Source organism: Schistocerca cancellata, chromosome 2, assembly GCF_023864275.1.
Source record: "Schistocerca cancellata isolate TAMUIC-IGC-003103 chromosome 2, iqSchCanc2.1, whole genome shotgun sequence".
Classification (NCBI taxonomy): Eukaryota; Metazoa; Arthropoda; class Insecta; order Orthoptera; family Acrididae; genus Schistocerca; species Schistocerca cancellata.
In genome coordinates, this window is record NC_064627.1 from 304,098,969 (window position 1) to 304,116,716 (window position 17,748).

Below are 17,748 nucleotides of genomic sequence, written 5' to 3' on the forward strand. Positions count from 1 at the left end.
TTTGAGGGGATGAGGAAGTGGCTCTGTTTATTTGCTTCTGTACCAGGTCGGGAGGGTAGTTGCGGGATGCGTAAATAAACACTGTTGCGCAATCTTCATACAACATCTGTTGATGATCTGTGAGCACAAGCTCTCAATTTTTTTCAATGTTTTTGTCAATTCGGGCAGTTGATGAATATCCAGAATGAAGTTTGTTGCCAATCAACATGGCGCCATTCTTAAATCAAGCAAACCACTTGTACGCTTGAGTTTTTCCCATAGCTTTTCTCAGTAAGCTGTTTTCAACATTAAAACAGTTTCAGCAGCATTTTACCAAGTAGAAAACAAAATTTCACAGCTGAACATCGTTCACTTGAACTTGCCATTGTAAAAAAAACACACACACACACACACACACACACACACACACACACACACACACAAGAACAATAAGGTGCTAGCAAAAGCAATCACTACAGATGAACAGAACAAGCCAGGTCGACAGGAAAGGCGGCATTGAACTGCCAATGAGTTCCGCTGTACACGCCTAGCGTCAGAAAGGCATATTACGGAAGCTCCACCAACGGCAATGTTATTTTGGTTTTTTTGGTTACCCCCTCGCACCTTCGTTGCTCTGAACGATGCATAAAAAGCAGCATTCCACCTCAACACACGTGCGTGCAGTGTTCTGTTCTACTGGGAACACCTTCCTATGGGTGATACATTCATTTGTTTTTAACAGACACTTTCCTGATGTTTCCTTTGCTCTTATTCCTGCACTCTGTACCTTATGACCAACTCGAATGCATTCATAATAATATGGTTGGGGACACTGCTTCTGTGGATGAAACTTATGACCACACCTGTAGCATTTTACTGCAAAAGTGAAGGCACGGTGGTCACTGTTTCCTAGCAATATCAATTTCTTCCAACTGGGTGATCCTTACAGCTTCAGCCAGGTCAGATATATTCTGTGTCCTGACTCTGCGTGACATCCCGGCACACACAACCTGTAATAAAACACCAAGAGCCCTATTTTCAGCTTCACCAAGGTAACTGCTTCGGCTCCTGCCCTCTTTGTAGCTCTTGTCTCTGTACATTAATCTACTGGATTCTATTGAAAAAAAAATTCCACTGATCCATTAGACCTCAGCACCTAATCTTCATCTTTGATGTGCTGCTTCTGGCAGCACTAGAGCAAACCATCAGCCAGCTCCTGGAACATTCCTACCTTGCTAAGTACCTCACAATACATTAAAAAATGTTTTAGCTTTGTCCATTAATTGTAAGTCAGCTATATGCAATCATGTTTGATTTGTCTAATAGCATAATTTGGTGGTGGCTAATAATCTCTTAATGAACACAGTGAGATCTTTTGTTGTTTTTCTGGAAAAAGGAATTATTAAATTTGTTGTTGATGGATTGAGAGGATGGTAGGGTGCATGTAATGTGATCTTAGCGTCTTATGATCCTGACTGCATCTACTATACTGCAACCTGTAAGGTTTCAACTTGCTTATATATGTCTTCATTTTCCTGCACATATGTTTTTAATTATGCTGTTAAAGTGGTGACAGTTTCAGCCATAGCAGCAACACGTTTCCACCATTTTGAAGATTCTACTACAGCTGTTACAAAATAAATATACGGGAAAACTACATGTATATTACACACAACAGTAAAATACATTAATTCCTATAACGGGTCATAGCACAATGTAACTCTGAACAGTCCTGTGTCAAGTGCCCAAAACTTCTACAAATATCACATGTAGCTACTACTGTCCTAGTACGGGGCAACTCATGGCCTGATAAATAACAAACTTTGCACCTCACTGGCATTAAGTACGTTTCTCTGGTACTTCTGCTGGAAAAAGACAAGCTGCTGGTTCCTGCAGTTTAACAAATGACACTTTGGGAGTGGAATTAATGTCCTTACAATTCAACGTGACCACTAACAATAACACAATCAGAAAGGCCAACAGAAAACTGCTCATTCACTGCAGTGTCAGCACGGAGGTCCAGAACGTGGTGGTGATTATGTTGTAAATGCGGTTCTGCTACAGTGGTGGCTGCGAATGTAAACACTTCTGACATCAATTTTTAAGGGTCTGGGTTGAGACTGCAGCTGTTGTTGGTATGACAAGAGCATGGAGTATAGTGGTGTGGGCTGATCAGCATGCAGTGGACTAATGATACAAGATTAGCAGAACAGGAATTTATAACATAAACAGAATGAAATTTTCAGTCTGCAGTGGAGAGATTGAAACTGTGTGCTGGACCGAGACTCGAACTTGGGAGCTTTGCCTTTCGCACGCAAGTTCTCTACCATCTAAGCTACCCAAGCATGACTCACGACCCATCCTCACAGCTTTAATTCCACCAGTACTTTGTCTCCTACCTTCCAAACTTCACAGAAGCTCTCCTGCGAACCTTACAGAACTAGCACTCCTGGAAGAAAGGATATTGCGGAGACATGGCTTTGCCACAGCCTGGGGGATGTTTCCAGAATGAAATTTTCACTCTGCAGCAGAGTGTGCACTGATATGAAACTTCCTGGTAGATTAAAACTGTGTGCCAGACCAAGACTCAAACTCAGGACCTTTGCCTTTGCCTTTCCCCAGTTCCAGTCTCAACATAATTCCAGTCACAGAATAATCAGTACAATATTCCTTATGGCACAGTGAGTACCAAATGGTACGTGAAGGTTTTGGAAGATGATTTCATCCCCATTGTCCAAAGTGACCCTGATTTCGACAAGATGTGGTTCACGCAAGACAGAGTTCGACCCCATCAAAGCAGGAGAGTGTTTGATGCCCTGGAGGAGCACTTAGCTTGGTGCTGGGTAGAGAACTTTGAGTAAATTTTACATTTACCCACAACGTATTTCTGTTATGTAACAGTATTATATGAATCTTAAGCATGGCTGCAGCAGCAACTGTGCATATGTAATAAAAATAGCCACCAGTTGTGGAAGGTAGTAGTCAAAAACTCTGGACCTAGGTTTCAGCCCATATAAATGAGCCTTCTTCAGACGTCTTAATATGTTTTACATGCTGACCAGGATGTACTGCCAAAACGCTTAGTCATACTGATAGTTGCATGTTTATCCATTACTGGTCACACATGCCACATCTAATATGTGTATTATTTTACGTATGAGAGATGGCTGTTTTTATGACTGTCAATTTTAATTATGACTAAGCCTATTGGTGGCACATCATTGTCAGCATATAAAATGTAATAAGACTTCTGAAGAAGGCCCATTTATATGGGCTGAAACCTAGGTCAAGATCTTTTGACTAATACCTTCCACAACTTGTGGCTGTTTTTATTACATATAGTATTATATGAAGAAGCTAGCATACATCTTAAACTGATAGTTAAAAATGATTTGAGTCATGTTTGTGAGTTTACCTTCAGCTACATCAATGCTGAACTTCTTACTAAATAGCTTACAGATCTCCTTTGTCATGCGTTTCACCAAATGCCTGGCTTCATCACGGACTCTTCCCACTCCATACAGCAAGACATGGCGTTGATTGCAATCATGCATACTAAATGGTTCATCCTGAAAATATATTGGTAATAAATACAGATCAAATGGCAAAGAATTTTATAAATTACAAGGATATCAATTAATAAAAATAGATCCTGTCTGAGGTCATTTGACTGTCTGACATAAAAATTTTCTCTTTGGATTTCTGCCACTTCAGGAACTTATTAATTACTCTCAACATTACCAGTTTTGAATTATAATACTACAGTGACACTCATAGAGTCTTGAGGGTAATATAGGTTATTAACTCATTAGACAAAATATCAGCCAACCTGCTTCTAAGAGTACGCTGGGGGCTTTAGAATGCCGTAGAAAGTGTAAAACTGTAGGCAGTTTTGTGATAATCCACTGCTACTGTTAAGTCATGTTGTGAACTGCTATGCATGTGGCAGTTGCTTGTATGAAATCAGTGCAATAAGAGAGAAGAAAAAAGAAAGTTAATAAAATTACAAAAAAATCACTAATTTCTTGTAAAAAATACATACTGAAACCAAATGGTGCAAAAAGAGTTTTACCGAAAATAAATCTGCAACTACCCATTATTAAATAATTTGTATTTATCTGGGCCCACTGCTTTGTATGTGTCATCCAAGGATATAGTCACATTATGTTGGGAGACCAAAGGCACTGCTTATTTGGTCTCATAACATAACAAATAATGTCCTTATATGACATTGTTAAATAATCACATTATTCATAGCACTGAAGTGACAAAGAAACTGGTATAGGCATGTGTATTCGATATGTAAACAGGCATAATATGGCGCTGTGGTCCGCAACCCCTATATAAGACGAATGTCAGGTGCAGTTGTTAGACTGGTTACTGTTGCTACAATGACAGGTTATCAACATTTAAGTGAGTTTGAACGTGTTGTTATAGTCAGCGTATGTGGATGGGATACAGCAAGTCTGAGGTAGACATCTCTGAGGTAGTGATGAAGTAGGGATTTTCCCATATGACTATTTCATGAGTGTACCGTGAATATCAGGAATCCAGTAAAACATCAAAATTCTGACATCGCTGTGGCTGGAAAAATATCCTGCAAGAACGGGACCAACGATGACTGAAGTGAAACATTCAACGTGACAGAAGTGCAATCCTGCAAATTGCTGCAGATTTCAATGCTGGGCCAACAACAAGTGTCAGCATGAAAACCATTCAATGAAACATCACCAATATGGGCTTTCAGAGCCGAAGACTCACTCATGTACCCTTCATGCCTGCATGACACAAAGCTTTGTGCCTCACCTGGGCCTGTCAACACTGACATTGGACTGTTGATGGCTGGAAACATGTTGCCTGGTTGGACGAGCCTTGTTTCGAATTGTATTGAGCAGATGGACATGTATGGGTATGGAGTCAATCTCATGTATCCACGGATCCTGCATGTCAGCAGGGGACTGTTCAAGCTGGTGGAGACACTGTAATAGTTTGGGGTGTATGCAGATGGAGTGATATGGGACCCCTGATACGTCTAGATACAACTCTGACAGGTGACACGTACATAAGCATCCGGTCTTATCACCTGGATCCATTCATGCCCATTGTGCATTCCAACAGACATGGGCAATTCCAGCAGGGCAGTGCGACACCCCACATGTCCAGGATTTCAACAGACTGGCTCCAGGAACCCTCTTCTGAGTTTAAACACTGGCCACCAAACTCCACAGACATGAATATTATTGATCATATCTAGGATGCCTTGCAATGTGCTGTTCAGAAAAGTTCTCCACCCCCTCATACTCTTACGGATTTATGGACAGCCCAGCAGGATTCATGGTGTCAATTCCATCCAGTACTACTTCAGACCTTAGTAGGTCCATTCCCATGTTGCGGCACTTCCGGATACTCATGGAGGCCCTACATGATATTAGGTGGGGGTACCAGTTTCTTTGACTCTTCAGTGTTGTTTTTAAACTATAGGTTCATCTTTAAGATAGCAGGAACATTTTGTTTGATATCTTTTATCTGAGTTAACAACTAAAAATTGACATTCACCACCATGCACAATACATGTTGCATGGGTCTTGGCCTAAAGAGAGATCAGATTTGGGGAAAATGATTATTTCCTTCCATGGCTTATGAGCAATTTTTACAATAAACTGTGTTTTCATTGGAACAAATTATTTTCTTTCACACAGCATTTTCATTGAAAATATTGTGTTATTTCTGAAGAAAAGACATTGGGTGTTAAACTATTTCATACCATACGGAGTAATAAATAAAAACAGGCTTCATTTGTTTCCAAAAGTAGAATAAGAAGGTATTAATTTTTGCTTTCTATTCCATGCAATAGCAAACATTCTGATGTCAGACATTTGTCATTCAAAAATGACACAAGGTCTTCAACAAAACAATTATATGATGACTTCAAAAGCACAATATATTATTACACTTAGTCATTAGACCTGGTATAAAATAAGCTTTTTTCCTAATATCTGTTCTTGTTGTAGGGTAAAGCTACTCCAAAGTTCTTTGACCATATTGGAAAACTTTCAACATTTCATTGTCAACTCACTGTGAAAAATGTAAAATGAAATACGTACTGGTACTGCTATTTAATGAAATAATATTGTTCCATGAGTACCAGATCTATTTTGGTTAAACATCATAATTTATTTTCAGTAAATTCACCAATGTCTCCAAACAGCCATGATCTCATAATGCCAATTTTCAGCAAGTCAGCAGTGGATGTTTGCCTTTGCCTATCTGCCTCATCCTTTTCTTTTTCTTAATTTAATATTATGTTACTCAGTTTATTTTGTCAGACTGAAGTGAAACTTATTTTGCAGATTCTTGTTTAGCTATCCAAACCCATGCTTTTGGGCACTAAGGGTTTGGCACTCAAGAAATGGTTGTCCTTCACATGAGCAACTACTGTTACTCATCTGCATGTAGCTTACGTTAGCTTCATCAGTTCTCTTTGAATTCAGTTGCTTTTGGCATAAGAGTTATTGATAACTGTGTGTCCAACATAATTCTTCTTCCTTTTTTTTTTTGGGGGGGGGGGGGAGGGTGACTATAGATAAGTACAGTTAGCAGCCATCTATTTGAACAGTTATGATACTAGCTACACAAAAAAACAGTACAGTTAATGTCCCATAAGTTTCTCGTGACTGCTGTAGTTCAATCCAAATGCTATAGTTAGCTTAGCAAAGTGTTATAAAGCACTATTAGACCAAGTGAACTAAAATATCCAACAGAGACAACAGAAATGTGTTCAAGTGCAGATTTATGCTTATTTACAACAACAATAACTTATACACCGTAACTGAGTTCATCAACAGAAATACTTGTAAGTGGTTAAATAAAAATCAAAATGTGTAAAATTGTCTTCAAGCTTGGGAGGTAGTCCTCCTTTCCTCTGACTTTTGAACAACTTATCCAACCAATTATAGGTGGAGGGGTCTATAGTTTAATATGGACTCCAAACTATGGTGCAAATTGACATTTTTTCACAAAAAAAAAAAATCATTGCTAGAAGTGAAAGAAACAAAAAACCACTAGTGCTGACTTACTATTGAATCCTGAACTTTGGATTTCTAGTCTGTCACTTAAACTACTAAGCCACCAAGCCATCCAAGTAGACAATTACACACTTGTAAAAAGCCAGCATATAGCCATATATACGTGTAAACTGACATCTGCAAAATTGCAATGACACAAAGAACAAACAAGACTTTAAATCACAGACGCAGCACAAGACTATACAAAAATGATTACGATTACAGAACTGTACATCTCTGATTTTGACAGTGCATTATTGTGTTAATTTTTCTTGTGGAGCAGCCAGAACCTCTAAACATCATAGTTTGAAGTCAAATGGGGGATGGATATGCTCCTGGAAAAACACTTTCCACATTGTTTGTATGTGAGCCCATAAAACATTACTAGTGGTTGCTGGAGTACTTTGAGAAACCTGAAGATGAACGCCCAAATGTCAAATACCTTTGATAAAAGATGTATCAGACAAACATGCTGGCCATAGAAGTAGTGTCTATTGAAGAAGACTTGTACATTCTTCACGACAAATGGCTGGGAATGATCTTACTGAAATCTGGCATGGAGAGCTGCATGAAGGACGGGCAGCACTTAACATTCTAAAACGTCCATGATGTAAAAGGTACTATTCATTTTCCCCTCTATACACAGGAGCTGTGATGAAAAGTACCTGACAGATCCAAAACTATCACATCTGGCATTCATTTATTGTGCTGCTCAGCAATGCAGTTTGCTAGATTGTCAACAACATGGTAGTGCAAAACACTTATGCATCCATCACTGCAGGACTAGTTAAGGGTCTCATTCCAAAGACACTACATTTTGCTACTCAGCGTACCAGCAGTAGAAAGCATCAAAATGTAGACACAGGTCTATGTCCATTTCTATGCTCCAGCAACAGTGTGGAGAAAACAGTACAGTCTTTACATACTTAATAAATGACACACTTACCTAAAGGCATGAATCTTTAGTGGTATGTAGAACAACAAGGTAAATAACTACCATCACATATTTATACTTTTATTGTCCTGCTGGTTATTTCAGGTAACACCCACCCAACAACCACACACATCTCAAAGCTTGCGCTGTGGCAGGTAGTATTCCAACTAGGTGCTGGAGAGTGTGGTCTCTCTGGCATTGGTCGTCCATGATGTTGCCAACAGGTAGGTGTGACGTGACGTGACCTGAGAGCTGAGGTCACTAACCACACCCTAAGAGTGGTGGTGGTGGTGGGGGAATTAAATAACTTCAGCTATGAAATGTCTGCTGGACTGGACCAGAAACACACTTTTCATTCATAACAAGTTCCAACTGTGGCTAAACACTGATGGTCAGCTAGTATTGTGAAATGACTGCTGCACCTGCCTCTGGATGACGTTGCAGTATCAGAAGTTGTGATAAGGCAGGTTTTCTGCATCCAGTGATGTAATGCACTTTTTAATGTCTTCTGCACTGAGGAAGGGTGGGCTGTACAGGTTACTTGTTGGTGGACAGTACTGTCTCTCTCCTTTACTGCAGAGTGTGTGAGTCCTATCATATCATCTCATAACAGTGCATTGGTCTTGGTAGAACTGTGGGCCAGGTTGGAGGAAAACATGCTTTGTCCTTGCCAGATCATTGAAAATAAAAGCAGTCTGTGTAGTTCCACTTGGTAGCTTAGCCTCTATTTGCATCCGGAGTTCCACAAGGAAATCTTGAGTGGAGGGCGGTGGACCAAGATGCGGTTTGAGAAATTCTCCTACTTGATGCAGAAGTCTGCCATACACCAGATCCACTGGGGAGTCCTTCATGTTGTCTTTTAATGCTCTGCGCAATACCAACTGCACTACTGGGAGGGTGTCAATCTGTAAATCTGTCACTTGGCACATTATGCAGGTCTTCAAAGAACAGTGGAGGTACTCCACAATAATTTTTGTGGTTGCATGAGATGGTGAAGTCCTTGTTATGTGTTCGAAAAAATTTTGGGCTTGCAGTTAATTGTTGTCAATTACACACCACAATATTTTGACTGTGCACTTGCCAGTCATCTTCAGGTGAGCCATCAAAGATTGACAAAGGCATCCTCCTTTTTGCAACATGTAGCACGCTGTGAGTATTCTACCAACCCCTCAAAATCAAATTGACAGATAAACTATACTACCTGGTGACAGTGCCCTTGCTGGTGGAACCACAGAACTCAACTGTTCTGAGTGTTGCAACCTACTGTGGCAGTTGGTGAACTTTGTCGGAGATGATAGGATTCTACGTACTATCCAGATGGTAACCGTTGTCATGGTTGATTAAAATTTCTGCCAACTGTATTTCCACAGATTCTTTAATAATGAACAGGCAAAAAATGTTGCTGTGGCCAGAATTATTGTTTTACCATATCCCACCAACTGTCTGGTGTAGATGCAATGTTCGGCAATAGAAGACTTGCTTGTTTGCAAAAGACGAGTGCAGTACCGATGTTTGGTCCAACTCTCTTCCACAGAGTGCATGGTCTGGCCTATAGAAGCCATACAATTCTGGCATGGTATTTTGTAAATTCCATCCTTCCACATTAACAAACTGTCATTAATTGATCACTGTAGTTCGGCAATCTTAGGAGGTGAGCGGAAAACCAGATTCACCTAAAAATTATGGAGGATTCTTATTATTGCCAACAAAAGGAAGAACAGCTAGAGATCTGGCCAGTGCGATCTCCTCTTTATCCAGTTCCTGGTTCTTGGTTTCAACTGATAGTGTCCTGTTAATCTGACAGGTAGAATACTCATTTTCCCTGAATACGGTTTTTAGGTGAGCAAGCTCTTTAGATAAACTATCTGCATCTGATACTGTGTGAGCTGTGCGTACAAGCATTTTACGCACACTCATAGTTTCTGATGAGTGAGGACAACTCGTTGACTGTAAATACTAGTCAGTATGTATGGTCTTATGATAAGATGAATGCCCCAGAGAGCCGTCATTCTTCCATCTAACTGAAACATAGAAGAAAGGCAGACAATCATTTTTCTCTAATTCCACAGTCAACTGGATGTTCTTATGAATGGAGGTGATATTACAGATAAACTTCATTAATTTATCTTCTCTATGAGGCCAAAATATGCAAGTATCATCCACATACCTCCAAAGTATAGTTGGTTTAAGGATTGCTAATTTGAATGCTCTTTCCTCAAAGACCTCCATATGGGGCACCCAGGTTAAATGCATAATAATATCAAATGTAATATCTTGATAAGTAAATGAGATAAGATATTCCTTGGTGGTCTGCTTCCTCAAGCATGGTAACTAAAAGATTTCCTGCATTTTCTTGTAGCAGTTGATGCTGCTTGCGCATAGGCATAACTGCGTTCTTCACATATGTGCACATCAGTATACATGCGGACGCCACAGGAGGTGGTGTTCCACATGCTTTCCCCTGTGGAGAGAACCACAACTTCCCTGTGATGTGATCTTTCAAAAAGCTGTCACACCATACCATTTTGTGAACACTGTGAGGGCTTTCTTGGATCATGAGTTGCCAGACTGCTGGATAAGGAGAGGTAATCCACAAATTCTTCAGCCCAGACATTACACCACTTGATTTTTTTTCTGTGGAGGTTTCTCAAGAATTGAGTGCACCAGACACCAGTTCATGATCTACCAGATCTGCACCATTGCTTTCTTGCAGCTACTGCAAATGTTACGCATGTAATGCTGCAAAACAGTTGGAAAGAAGGGGACTATAGATTAGATGTCTGTCACATCACTAATGGTGCGCATATCAAGTTTATTAGTTACTGCAAAAATATTTGTGAGTTACCATATTTGCAGAAACATGCTGTCTATAAACATCTCAATTACTTCTAAATTTCTTACATTTCATAACATTATATTTTTAAGCTGGATACTCTGTAAAAATGTTGGCTACCAAGCGAGAGAGATGGGTACCTATGGAAATGCCATCAGTCTGCTCAAAATATACTTTGTTGAACACAAAATAAGGTCTGGAAAGAGTGTGCCTAAACAAAGCAGTGATGTTCACACAAAACAACATACTACCAATTAGCCACAAAGAATCTTTCAGAGGGACCACTTTTGTAAACAGCAATGCAACATCAAAGCTGATTAAACAGTCTGAACTACTTAGACAGACAGACTCCAATCTACAGAGTCCGACAGAAAAATGTATATGCACTTTAAGGAACAAAAAGTATTACTTATGTGTTTATTTTACATTTAATAACTGATCACACATGTTGTACAACCTTCAGTTTAGCACATGGTTACTTTAAATGTTCACCACTGGCGGCTATACATGTAACAGAACAACGAGTGGTCGCTGCAACTACGTCACTCAATGTTACAGTGGAGATCGCTGCACATGTCGCTGTAATCTTCTGGGGAAGTTCCTTCAGTGTGCGTGGCTTATGTCGATAGATGTAATCTTTCACAGTTCCCCAAAAGTACAAGTCCACAGGTGTTAGATCTGGTGACGTGGAGGGAACTCAATGGGGCCTCTTCGTCCAATCTAATGCCCCGGAAAACTATCATACAGGAAACCTTGTACGGCTAGGTGGTAGTGTGGTGGCGCCCCATCCTGTTGGTAGAAGACCTCTTCATCAGCTCCATAAAGTGCACGTATACTTGGCAAAACTGATGTGCATAACTTTTCCAGGTACACTGCTCCAGTGACAGTAGCATAAAAAAAGGGTCCTACTAAGCCCCTAGATGATATATAGTCCACACCACACATGAACCCCTGATAGACTGATCAGTTTATCCACATAAACATGCGGACTTTCCGGTGCCCAGTACACACTGTTACGCTGATTCACGGTTCCATTTAGTTCAAATCGTGCCTTATCACTCCACGCTACCTTTGTCACAAATTGTTCATCATCAGTTACCATTTGCTGATACCATTTGTAAAATTGCATTCAGTGATCAGGATCATCATCATTAATCGCATGTGGTAGTCGTGGAATGTAAACTTTCCACTTTGCAGTTTTCAGACTTCTTCATACACTTGTACTACTAAACTTCATGTGCACATTGTGTAGCAGAATTCTGTGGAGAATTAACAAATGTTTCCAACACGAGAGGACTTGTCTTCCTGATCTTACTTCGTGAATATCACAAATTGTTCCATGCAATTCAAACTTGTTAATGACGCATTTAATTGTTAGGGGGGTTGGCGGTTCTGTTTCAAAGTCCCACCTCCACTGACGTTGCACTTCAACAGCATTATCAAACTTGAAAAACCACTTCACAATACATTTTCGTTGCTCGAATGTCAAGTGTGTACCTGCCAACTTGTTTTCTCAATACCGAAATGAAAGTACTAACATCTGCTGAGCCAAAGACTATACTACAATACACTTTTAACTCAAATCAAATGACAATATCGATTTCTCGATAGAGCCTGACAAAGAGCGTATACATTTTTCTGACAGACTCTGTGTTTATAAAATTGGTCAAGTTTTGTATATGATGTGAGCATTTGCTCACCAATGGTCTCAGCAAGGAAGCAAGATGATTGGCTATATTGTATGTGGGGGCACCAATGTTGTTCACTATTGGCAGTAAAGGTAGACTTTCTTTATAAATTTTAGGAAGGCCTTAGAGTTTTGGCAGTACACAACCATGTAGTCTTAACCTCCTGATGCTTCCTTAAGCTAATGAGGAAGAATTCAGGAGTGTACACGTCTTTAACTGCATGTGTCTTGTTGGATTGTAACCAATCTTCTACGGATAGAATCGCTTAGCAGACCATCCATCTTATTAACATGCACACTATGAGATAACAGTACTGTTGCATTAGCTTCATCAGCTCCAAGTACCACATCAGGATCCTTTCTGAGATCTTGTAGTGCACAACTTACAGCAGAGATTAAGTTACTGCACATGGCTTCCTGTGGAGATTAAGTTACTGCATTGAGGAGGAGCTTTCAAGAGTGCATGGCAAGTTTCCCTTCTTATTTCTTCTACAGCATCCAAAGGAAGGTGTCATACGGCCTTTATATTATTAGAGGTGGTGCTCTGGGTGTAGGTGCAAAAGTGAGTCCTTTACCTTGTATAGACAGCATCATATTATCAAAAATGTTCTCCATGAAGTTGAAAACAGGATGTTGTGCATTTATTCTCTATGGTGAAGACTACTATGGCAAAAGACAATCAAATTTTGACATCTACTAAGAACTCACACCCCTATGGATCTAATTAAATTTGGATAAAGTCACCTCATCTTCCCAATCCCATGTGGCAGGTGAAATATTTGCTGTAACCTTCAGATGTAGGTGGAACAATTGGTTTTAAATGACATCCAACCTTTTCTTTTAAAACAAATCCTCACCCTGAAAACAGCACAGCTAGCCTTCTCTGTAATCTTCTGAGCAGCATCAGTCTTGCTAACATATGCCACTCTGACAAATTTCCATATTATGCCGTTGTCCCGACATCTCCATAAAAAGTTAGAAAAACTTAAAAGTTTTTCTCTTTTACCACATAACTCGTCAGAACATCTTACATGTAAGCCCAAAATCTCCCCATAAAGGCATGTATAGTAATTTTAAAATTTTGCTATTCAAGAAATTTCAGGCATGCAACCAGTCATCATCAAGTACACTCCATGATATTTCAACTGGGCAGCTGGCAGTCATCTTCACGTGAGCCATCAAATATTGACGAAGACGTCCTCTGTTCCACAATATATAGCACCCTGTGAGTAGTCCCTGCTTGTATCAAAATCAAATTGAGAGATGGACTACATTACATGGCAGCAACAGCCTTGCTGGTGGAACAACAGAACTCAGCTGTCCTCAGTGCTGCCGCTCGCCATAGTCGTTAGGACACTCTGTTGTCTTCAATTTGACCATATCATGGAGATGATAGGATTCCATGCACTATTCAGCTGGTAGCTGCAGCAGGGAAGCAAGAAGTTTGTTTGAATCATGTGTGGGGGCACCAAAATTGCTCACCATAAGCTGTCAAGGAAGACCACCTTTATGAAATCTAGGAAGGCCATACAGTCTTGGGGGTACGCAACCACGTGGCAATACAACAGTGTTGTTGTATCATAGCAGTTATGTCGATAAGATGTGTGGTTACTAAGTGATTCTATGTATAAGAAGATTGATTATGATCCTACACGATGTGTGCAACAGAAGACTTCAAGGGTCCATCAAGACGTTAAGACAACATAGTTGCAAACTGCCCAGACTGTATGGCCATTCTACAATTCATAAAGGTAGTCTACCTTTATGGCTGATAGTGAGCGACACTGGTGCCCCCACATATGACTGAGCCAAACATCTTGCTTCCTTGTTCCATCATATACTAAACTCGGCCAATTTTATCAACAGACTGGGGGATCTCCACTTAAGTAGTTCAGACCATTTCCATTTAATTACCATTGACGTAGTATCTCTTTTTAGAAAAGTCTCTCTGGCAGATTCTTTGACAGCAATTGGTAATAAGTTTCAGTTGGACATGACTGCCTTGTTTTGAGACACTCTTTCCTCAACCTATTTTATGTTCAACTAAGAATATTTTGAGCAGATCGATGGTGTTGCCAAGGATAGCCCTCTCTCTTCCCTGATGGCCAATCTTTCCATAGAGAACTTTGTGGAAATAGTGCTTGAATCAGCAGTCTTTAAACCAACTGTATTTTGGAGATATGTGGATGATACATTTATAGCGTTGTCTCATGCAGAAGATGAATTAATTGCAATTTTTCATCACCTCAACTTCATTCATAAGAACAGTCAGTTCACTAAGGAATTAGAGAAAGATTGTTGTTTGCCTTTCTTGTACGTTTTGGTTTGACGGAAGAATGATGGCTCTCTGGGGCTTTCAGTTTATTGCAAGCCCTCACATACCCTTGTGTCTCGACACCCAAATCACTGAGTTGTCATCACCCATCATAAACTATGAGTGTGCTTAAAACACTTGTGCAAAGAATTCACGCAGTCTCAGGTGCAGATAGTTTGACTAAAGAGCTTGACCACCTAAAGATTGTGTTAGGGAAAATGGATATTCTAACCAACACATTAACAGGGCACTTCAATTAAAACCAAGAACCAGTAAATGGGTGAAGAGGGGAGAGCAGTGGCCATATCCCTACTTGTTGTTCGTTTTGTTCACAATATTTCATTTAAAATAGCAATAATCATCTGCAATTTTCAGCTGAAAGTAGTTTTCCAATCTAAGATTGCCAACCTGCTAGGATCAGTGACAGACAATTTGTTAAGGCAGAAGGCTGGGATTTACAGAATATATTGCCAGTCTGGTATGGCTTAACGCGCCCTGACACACTCAATATTGAGTAGGTGCAATAATACTGACACTGTCAGAGCAGTAATGATGGTTTTTAAAGTATACTGAAGTCTGCAGAGTTTACTAATACTGATAAATGCTCAATATACTGCACAATACATTATCCTGTGTAAGGGAAGCATTGCACAATAAATGGCAATTCCTGCTGATGCTGAGAAAAATTCAATTTGCTCCTTATGAATTTTACGAAAGAATCTATGGACATAAACGACAAAAGGTCAGGGAGTATGATGGAGAATATTAAAGCCCAGTTTTTTTGAGAAATGAAAGTATGAAATGCCAGGTATCTCACTGTCCACAACATCAGAGTAAACTGAAGGTCATGCCGTCTTGACAGTAAGCAGAAATGTTTATTTTATTTGTGGTAGTTTTCAGCATTGGTGAATAAATCAAGTTGCCTGTCCAATTCACATACATTTTTTGTTTTGTTGCAACAGATGTCACACCATGAACACAACATAAATCAGTGATAAGTCAATAATTAAGAAAGAACTCACAAATTGCAATTATGGTTAAAACAAATGAAAGTTTATGCCGGATAGTGACTGACACCAAGATTTTCCATTTGTCATGAGCGGTCACTTTAACTATTTTGGCTAGGTGAGCATGCCTTGAAGAGTGGCCAAAGTCTCCATTTGTCCTTGTGCCTCTATGCTCCCTTGTGCTCCACTATTTCCCTGTGATTCCCACACAGGTTGAGATACTGTTTTCTCTCATCATATTGCCTTGCCATGGCATGAAATACTCTAGTGCAATGTCTGTGCTGTACTATACAGTCTGAAACAATGTTCCTTCAGATGTGTACGCATATGTCTGTGTTGCAAGTACTATACAGTCTGAGGCATTGCTTCGGACTATACAGCACAACATAGCCATTGCACTATAGTATTTCATGACATGGCCAGGCAATATGGTAAGAAAAACCTGTGCACGAATCACTAGAATATAGTGTGCACACAAAGGAGTGTAGGGACAGTTGGCCAAATGAAGATTTGGACTGCTCCTGGAGGTGTACTCGGATAGCCAAATTGGTTAAGGTGACCACACGGAACAATCAGGAAATCCGGGTGTGAGTCCTGATCCAATGGAAATATTCATTTGCTCTGAAATATTCTACATATGATGCTGAAAAATAATCACAATTTGCAAGTTCATTCTTGATTGTATGCGGCTACTGATCGTCAACGCAGTGTCTGTTCCTTTGAAAATGCATGGATGACCGAAGAAACAGTGCTTCATATTACATAGTACAACACAGACACTGCACTACAGTCAATAACTGTTTTATTTCATTTGCACAAGTACACGATAAATAATAGAGTTCACTTGTATAATTTGTAATTGGTAGTAGTTATGATTTATGAATGTATGCCGCACTGAACGAGCCACTGATCCACTGAAATGTTTACTGGAAGGTTTTCAGACTTATGTCATCAGTTTTGCATAATTTATGCTTGTGTTTTGCAAGACAAACAGATCAAATGCAATACATATGAGTTCCACATCATGAAGTACTGACATGTTTGCTACACAGGCAGAGTTCTAGCTGACACAGTTCGGGGATAAATATTGCACAATAATATTGTGCCATTCTTAGCCTCACACTTTAGAGCAATACACTGACACAATATTATTGCACAATAAATGTTGGGAATGCGATGGCCACTTTATATAAGCCAGAACATGCACACTGTGGAAGAATGTTGCACCAAACATCAGCACTGCACTCACCTTTAGCAACCAAGCAAGTTTGCTATTGCTGAATATTGCATCTCCATTGGAAATTCAATGGAGTATGATAAAATAATAAATTTGGCCCAGCAACATCTTTTAAGGACTCCCATGTTAAAGAATCTGTGGAAAATGTTTGGTTGAATATCTGATGGACCACGATGGTGGCTATAAGCTGGATAGTGTGTGGAATCATCTCATCTTCATGATTTGCTCAATCTGAAGATAACTGAGTATGCCGACAACCACGGTGAATGGGAACACTTATGACAGTTCAGTACTGTGGTTCCACAATCAAGAGTGCTGCCACCAGGTAGTGTTGTCTGTCTGTCAATTTGATTCTGACACATGTATGGAATACTCACATCTTGCTATATATTCTGGAATGTAGAACATCTTCATCAGTCTTTGACAGCTCACCCAAGGACGACTGGCACGTGCCCAGTCAAAATATTGTGGAATGTAGTTGACGGTGACAGACTGCAAGCTCGAAATTTCTTCGAACACTCGATTCGCTGATAAAATTTTAAAATTCACTTTTGTCACATGTAGCCTTACAGATGAGCCCTAGCATTAAATATCTCAGGGCCCCTATTGCCAGCTCTGGTTGGAAGTCAAACACTGGGCACATGCATGTCTCATTCTTGGCAATTGGTGTTTCAAGTGGGAATGCCTACAGCT

General features: G+C 39.9%; 1 protein-coding gene across 1 annotated transcript in view; it reads right to left on the reverse strand.

The window, feature by feature from the left end:
- LOC126161685 (mediator of RNA polymerase II transcription subunit 12) overlaps nucleotides 1–17,748 on the reverse strand; it is a 415,184-nt gene that overhangs the window by 287,850 nt on the left and 109,586 nt on the right. The window contains exon 15 of the mRNA XM_049917698.1: nucleotides 3,395–3,548. Coding sequence (XP_049773655.1) covers nucleotides 3,395–3,548 — 154 coding nt within the window. The remainder of the gene's footprint in view (nucleotides 1–3,394; nucleotides 3,549–17,748) is intronic.